An 8,138-nucleotide genomic window follows, 5' to 3' on the forward strand; every position below is an offset into this window, starting at 1 on the left:
AATTCTGAGATTAAAGTCAGAATTCTGAGAATAAAGTCAGAATTCTGAGAATAAAGTCAGAATTCTGAGATTAAAGTCAGAATTCTGACTTTATTCTCAGAATTCTGAGATTAAAGTCAGAATTCTGAGAAAAAAGTCAGAATTCTGAGAATAAAGTCAGAATTCTGAGATTAAAGTCAGAATTCTGAGAAAAAAGTCAGAATTCTGAGAATAAAGTCAGAATTCTGAGATTAAAGTCAGAATTCTTTTTTTTTTTCCTGTGGCCCTAATCCTCTTCCGTACTTGCATAACAATAAAGTATAACGTATTTTTTCTGTTCTAAACATTACATACTGTATTAGTCAATTATATTATTTTTATTATATTGAAATTAATTGGAATATATAGACTTCTCTTTCATTTGGATTAGCACTTTATCATCAGCTGGTTTTGTAAACAGGAAAACAGATGTCAGAATAAATATACCTAGTTCAGTTTCTTGGCACAAGCTTTAGCCACTTTGCCGGCAATACTTCTTTTGTCCTGCAGATGTCGGTATTGAACGATACACTCCACTAGAAGTAATCTACCCATCATTACTCTCCGCCATATGTTAAAATAGCTAAGATAGCTCACTAAATGTAAAGCTATAACAGTTTTTTTTATTACACATTAAAACAACTAAATAAAAAAACTTTAAGTTTAGTTATTTTAATAAGGACTTGGACTTGGGCCCCTGATCGGCACCGGGCAAAGTGGTCTGGTGCGGACCAGGAGAAGGCCCATGGTGGATGTTGGCACAATGTGAATTCTGCCCAGTGCTCTGTCAAAGTGAAGAAATTCAATGAAGTGCGGGTAAACGGCGATAGTAACTATGATTCTCTATAGCCAAATGCTTTGTCATCTAACTAGTGAAGTGCGTTCAATTCCAGAGAGAGTTCAATTCCCACCATCAGGCTGGGGTCTTGTTGTGCTAGTCTGCATGTTCTCTCAGTGTTTCTCTCCGGGTACTCCAGCTTCTTCCCACAGTCCAATGATATGGAGTTAGTGAGGATAGGTTAATTGGAAACTCCAAATTGCCCATAGGTGAGAATGGTTGTCTGCTGGCGACCTGCCCCTGCACCCTGCCTCTCGCCCTAAGACAGCTGGGATAGGCTAAAAAAGATAAGTGGCAGAGAATGGATTGATGTAGTTTAATAAATTTTTGGCAGTGACAATAAGCATGAAACAGACTGAGTACAAAAATCCTTTACTGTTTAATGCATGATTATTTAGTCAACTAAAATATTTGTTCTCATAAATATTACTGAGGTGTATAACTATGTCTGTAAATCACCTAATGTACACTATAAATGTTAATATGTTATACAAAATTTTTTTGCAGTGTAGAAGTAGAAGTTAAAGCAAAGTATACAATATGAATATTTACTCAATTAAATGCAATCTTTAGTACAATGTAAACTTATTTTATAACATCGTATTTCGATATAGGATTTTCACTTCAGTAAGAGAAGAGTATTTACATCTTTATTTATTTGTCAATACACTGGCAAAAACATATTTAACTCTTCAAAATGCTGAATACATTTTTTCAACAAATTCCCAAATAAAAGGCAGAAAGCATCATAAAAAAAAACAGGTTTAAGATTCCTGAAATAAAATTTCGTATAAACAGCAGTTACAAGTGGGCTGATTCTTTTTGTTTATAGCATTATCTAATTTCAGCTTTACCTAGAAAAAAAAGTGGCAAATGACTATAGACTACTTTTCTTACATATTTTTTTCTATTAGTTTCCACAGAATCCAAATCCAAAAATACTCATCGCTTCACCAGATGAAATTTGCAACTTAGTGTTGGCCTAAGTTGCAGAACTTCTCATTTCGACCATCAAAACAGAGTTTTCTGGGAATTCTGCTTGTAGGGCAGCAGAGGCTTCAGCTTTTTCTTTTTTCTTTTTCTTCCAAGTAAAGTAGATGGAAATCCCAATTAGTAAGACAATTACCACAACTGCTCTCAAACCACATATAGGCAAGGAAATATCTGTACAGAGACACAAAAAACACAAGCAAAGTTAAAGATGTGACAGAAGAGTTATCTGTTATATACTGTGGTTCATATCAGGTAAAATCAACTTTTTGCTGACTCCTTATTTACAAAGACTCACCACACCAGGTAGTGGCATGTATTTGATTTGTAAGATTTTTTATCATTCCAGATGCCCTTCCTAAAACAACCCTAAAGGAGTTTTGTTTCTTCTCAGGAGCCAAAGGTCTTTTGGTCATTAGAAAAATGTGCAAACTATTACACTAATCAGCCACTACCATTGTTCACATTAGTTAAATCCTTTTCTACCACATCAGTTGTGAAAGAGGTATTGTCCTCACCCTGCAAGGTGGGCTGCACAAATTAATGCGATTATATGAGAACGGTGAAACAGATAACATAGGTGTGGCTACTGGGAGGATGAGGGGTTCTGGTGGTTGCCAGTATGTTTTATTATTTGGGATCTTGAAGATTTGCAGACACACAGTCTGTTGTTAGTTTAAGACAGTCTGTTTATGGCTGCAGGTGCAACACAATAAATTACACATAATATAATCATTAAGTTTTTCTCACTCACCACAAGTACATTTGCTTTGTTCTTTGTAGACTTCACTGACATTGTTCCTGACTGAGCAGGTCAGACGTCCTGAGACATGCTGTTTCAGAGTGATGTTGTTACTCTCATTATTTCCAGAAGAGAGCTCAGCATCTGTCAGTGTGCGTCCATCCAGAGTCCAGCTGTACTGAGGACTGTCCCCTCCCTCAGGGGAGCAGGACACCCTCATCTGTCCGAGGAATAGACACTCAGAGACGATTAGGACAGAGGTCACAGGAGCTGAGAGAAACACACAAATATGACTTTTGATACATCAAATGATACACTTTCATGCACTATGCACCTCAGCACTTGATGTCCCTACTGTGTGACTTCACATTGTCTGCCACTTAGTACTGAGTTTCTGTAGTTCCTGAAATCTTCCGCTCTCTTACAGTTGATTATGGAATATGTGGGAGGGAAGAAATATCTCAAAATAACTTGCTGAAAAGGTAGCATCCATGTTACACTAACATACACAACTTCAGTGTAATCTTTAGTACACTTGAGTACACATGTTCGCAAATGTTTGTAGAGGCAGACTGCATGGGTTTCACACATCTGTGGCAATGGAAGTGAAAACATCTGAATTTTAAGATTAAGAGATGTGGCCCAATACGTTGGTGTATGAAGTGCACATCATGTAGATTATATTTATTTCATGCACAAAATATATGTATCTTAAAATATGTGCTCTATATTATAAAGATTACCAAAACAATATTGCATTTACATGAATTAAAGGCTGCATTTCCCAACATTTACCTTGAATGAACAACTGTAAAGTCCTCTCGCCTAATGATCTTCCATCTGAATCAAAGGGTTGAAGGGAGTAATTACCACTGTCATTCCTGCTCAGGTTATTGATCCTAAATTTTCCATTACTGGGAAAAAATAGAGATCTATGTGCTATAGTATTATGAAGAAACCTGTTCTTTATGACATTTAATATTCTTAATGAATTCTTAAACAGTTGGTATCTAGATATTTCTGCAGTGGTGTCAATCAGCTGGATGTCCACAGTTCCTCCCAAAGCTCCATAACACTGAGCTCCATCCTGTCTGCCATCACAGTAAGTTTCCACACCTGCAAAATTTGAAACATTAAAAAGAAAAACATTTGTGATTCATTAGTTTCTAGCAAACAAATCACAATAAAAATTACATTAACATTGTCAGCAATCCAAAATTTACTGATGTGAGGACTTCTACTTGTTAAAAATATTTTTAGTATTACCATGTTTAAACCTAATTATGTTTTGGATAACCCAGTGCTTTGATTGATTGGTATCACATACAGTGGGGCAAAAAAGTATTTAGTCAGCCACCGATTGTGCAAGTTCCCCCACTTAAAATGATGACAGAGGTCAGTAATTTGCACCAGAGGTACACTTCAACTGTGAGAGACAGAATGTGAAAAAAAAATCCATGAATTCACATGGTAGGATTTGTAAAGAATTTATTCGTAAATCAGGGTGGAAAATAAGTATTTGGTCACCTCAAACAAGGAAAATCTCTGGCTCTCACAGACCTGTAATGTCTTCTGTAAGAAGCTTTTCTGTCCCCCACTCGTTACCTGTATGAATGGCACCTGTTTGAACTCATCATCTGTATAAAAGACACCTGTCCACAGCCTCAAACAGTCAGACTCCAAACGCCGCCATGGCCAAGACCAAAGAGCTTTCGAAGGACACCAGGAAAAGTATTGTAGACCTGCACCAGACTGGGAAGAGTGAATCTACAATAGGCAAGCAGCTTGGTGTGAAAAAATCAACTGTGGGAGCAATCATCAGAAAATGGAAGACATACAAGACCACTGATAATCTCCCTCGATCTGGGGCTCCACGCAAGATCTCATCCCGTGGGGTCAAAATGATCATGAGAACGGTGAGCAAAGATCCCAGAACCACACGGGGGGACCTGGTGAATGACCTGCAGAGAGCTGGGACCAAAGTAACAAAGGTCACCATCAGTAACACACTACAACGGCAGGGAATCAAATCCCGCAGTGCCAGACGTGTTCCGCTGCTGAAGCCAGTGCATGTCCAGGCCCGTCTGAAGTTTGCCAGAGAGCACATGGATGATACAGCAGAGGATTGGGAGAATGTCATGTGGTCAGATGAAACCAAAGTAGAACTTTTTGGTATAAATTCAACTCGTCGTGTTTGGATGAAGAAGAATACTGAGTTGCATCCCAAGAACACCATACCTACTGTGAAGCATGGGGGTGGAAACATCATGCTATGGGGCTGTTTTTCTGCCAAGGGGACAGGACGACTGATCCGTGTTAAGAACAGAATGAATGGGGCCATGTATCGTGAGATTTTGAGCCAAAACCTCCTTCCATCAGTGAGAACTTTGAAGATGAAACGAGGCTGGGTCTTCCAACATGACAATGATCCAAAACACACCGCCCGGGCAACAAAGGAGTGGCTCCGTAAGAAGCATTTGAAAGTCCTGGAGTGGCCTAGCCAGTCTCCAGACCTCAACCCCATAGAAAATCTGTGGCGGGAGTTGAAAGTCCGTGTTGCTCGGCGACAGCCCCAAAACATCACTGCTCTCGAGAAGATCTGCATGGAGGAATGGGCCAAAATACCAGCTACTGTGTGTGCAAACCTGGTAAAGACCTATAGTAAACGTTTGACCTCTGTTATTGCCAACAAAGGTTATGTTACAAAGTATTGAGTTGTATTTTTGTTATTGACCAAATACTTATTTTCCACCCTGATTTACGAATAAATTCTTTACAAATCCTACCATGTAAATTCATGGATTTTTTTTTTCACATTCTGTCTCTCACAGTTGAAGTGTACCTCTGGTGCAAATTACTGACCTCTGTCATCATTTTAGGTGGGGGAACTTGCACAATCGGTGGCTGACTAAATACTTTTTTGCCCCACTGTAAGTTGTAGTAGCACCACTACCGTAAATCTGTCAGCTCTTACTGTTTTACTCAGAGTAGGTAGCAGTTTTGCAAATTGTAGGTAATAGAGGCTGAAGAACAAAATGCTGCATCCATAATTTCAAACACGAATGTGTCCAACATTTATTAATATATTAAGAACTAAGAAACACAGGTAGATACATTCTCCACATTTTAGACGAATGCAAACACTACATTCTTTTCATGAAAAAAAAGAAATGGGTGTTCATCAAACAGAAAAAAGGAAGCTATATTTCAGAAAAAAGAATCCTCAAACAAGCAGGATGGAGATGTTTATTTATGAAGGTAGCATTAAAATTGAAAGAGGAATGCAACCGAAACATTGTTCAGCATATCTGTAGTGACTGCATGACTTAAATAACTTAAGATGTGGATTCATAGTTACAGCCAAGCAAAAAGTTGAGACAGTTTCTTGAAAATTAGGCAGTCCATCAAAGTGAAAAATAAGCTTGATTTCTCTGATAAGGAGGGAAGAATAAAGTCCTCTAAAATGTCAGAACTCACTTAAACACACTGCAACAAGACTGCCAAGGTGCATAGTGATCTAAGATTTTACCACTGTTACTTAAACTGATAAAAAGAAAAAAAAGGAACTGAAGCTCTTCTCAAATTGTCACGTACTGCAATTGAAGCCAATAGATTCTTACATTAATTTATTAAAAGCAATCAAAGTACACATATATTAGCTTTTAAATTCTCTGATGATGATGTCAGATATTTTGTAAGGGTTAAAAAATAGATTCACTTGTTGGTTTAATAAACAAAGTCCTGTTGGTTTCATACTGACACCTGTGTCCTAAAGATTGAGGTGCAGTTGATAAAAATGAAGCCTATGCGTAAAAACAAATACTTCATGAATGAATGTACAGAATGACCGTAATGAACAAAGTCATGATTATTATTTTTAAATCAAAAATGTTCTCACTCACCACAGGTAGATATCCTCTCCTCTTTGTAGACATAACTGACATTGTTCCTGACTGAGCAGGTCAGACGTCCTGAGATGTGCTGTTTCAGAATAATGTTTTTACTCTCATTGTTTCCAGAAAGGAGCTCAGCATCTGTCAGTGTGCGTCCATCCAGAGTCCAGCTGTACTGAGGACTGTCCCCTCCCTCAGAGGAGCAGGATACCCTCATCTCTCCCTGGGACAGACACGCAGAGACCAGCAGGACAGAGGACACAGGAGCTGAGAGAAACACGCACAGATGACTTTGATAATATAATGAGATGCACTTTCATGCACTATGCTTCCTTCTGTGTAACTTTACATGGTCTGTAACTTAATGGCTGATTTTCCATAGTTCCTAAATTCGTCCGCTCTGCAATAATATCACTTTACATCAATTAAAGGCTGCATTTCCCAACATTTACCTTGAATGAACAGCTGTAAAGTCTGCACGCCTGATCTTGTTCCATCTGAATCAAAGGTTCGAAGGGTATATATACCACTGTCTGTCCTGCTCAGATTATTGATCCTAAATGTTCCATTACTGGGAAAATAAGCTCTCTCTCCTATGGTATTAGAAATAACCTCATTCTTTCTCACATCTAGTATTTTTATTGAGTTCTTCAACAAGTAGTATCTATATATTTCTGAGGTGCTCCCCATCAGATGAATGTCCACAGTTCCTCCCAAAGCTCTATAACACTGAGCTCCATCCTGTCTGTCATGACAGTAAGTTTCCACACCTGCCAATTTTGAAACATTAAAAAGACAAACATTTGTGATTCGTTAGTTTCTGGCAAATAAATCACAATAAAAATTAAATTATGAGGACTTTTACTTGTTAAAAAGTATTTTAGTATTACCATGTTTATACCTAATTGATCCTAACCGATCATCACGATTAACGCGATTAAAATTCTTCTCACACTCATCCCGTCTGGAGCGTAGAAAGAACAGCCTTCGTACAAACTGCTTGAAATGCGTTGACAGAGACATTCCAGGGATTTTGAGTCAGTCTGAGCTCCAGGTGAGTTAAATGTTAATCGCGTTAGTCGCGATGATGGCGTTACCGTGCTTAATCAAAGTACACATATTGGAACTTTGTGTAAGTATTTGTCCTGCTTTAACATCCCTGAGTATGATGTCAGATATTTTGTACAGGTTAAAAAAAATATTAAGCGATAAGTGCCACATTTAAGAAGAACAGCTCACCATGAGACAGTCCCAGAAGAATCACCATCAATCCCAGCACAGCTTTCATGTCTCCTCACTGTTCAGTGTGTGTTGACACAGAGTATGTTAAAAAATGACATGCAAATATGTCCAGCAGTTAACAGTCAGAAATGGGTCCTGCTACTGATCTGTCTGTTTTAAAAAGCTCATCACATTAAAAAAGGAAGCAAAACCAACATACTTAAAGAACCAATAGAAAGACTGTTCTTGCTCTGTGTGTGAATATGTGAAAAAGGAAGTGCAACTAGCATTTTCATTACTTAGCAGAATTTATTTTTTATTGTTATTATTACTCACACTGTCAATTGACTATTTTTACATCTGTAACAAACTAACACTATCCTGCCCATCACTCAGATCTACCTCAATTTCATGTATTTTAATGCAATTCAACAGC

At 37.9% G+C, this 8,138-nt stretch overlaps 1 protein-coding gene across 2 annotated transcripts; it reads right to left on the minus strand.

The window, feature by feature from the left end:
• Positions 1-1,589: 1,589 nt before the first annotated feature.
• On the minus strand, positions 1,590-7,918 carry LOC309687393 (uncharacterized protein). 2 transcript variants are annotated; one of them, XM_082502347.1, is made up of 6 exons: positions 7,721-7,918; positions 6,934-7,251; positions 6,491-6,748; positions 3,384-3,704; positions 2,601-2,858; positions 1,590-2,020 (listed from the first exon to the last, which is right to left on the minus strand). In XM_082502347.1, exons 1-6 carry the CDS (start codon positions 7,767-7,769, stop codon positions 1,839-1,841), a joined length of 1,386 nt encoding a protein of 461 aa, XP_082358473.1. In that variant the 5' UTR covers positions 7,770-7,918; the 3' UTR covers positions 1,590-1,838. The 2 variants fall into 2 exon arrangements, with proteins under 2 accessions (XP_082358473.1, XP_082358474.1); XM_082502348.1 differs by lacking the exon at positions 7,721-7,918 and adding an exon at positions 7,383-7,454.
• Between the last annotated feature and the right edge of the window lie 220 nt (positions 7,919-8,138).

The sequence above is a fragment of the Aulonocara stuartgranti genome (genome assembly GCF_965226115.1).
Source record: "Aulonocara stuartgranti genome assembly, chromosome: 2".
Taxonomy (NCBI): domain Eukaryota; kingdom Metazoa; phylum Chordata; class Actinopteri; order Cichliformes; family Cichlidae; genus Aulonocara; species Aulonocara stuartgranti.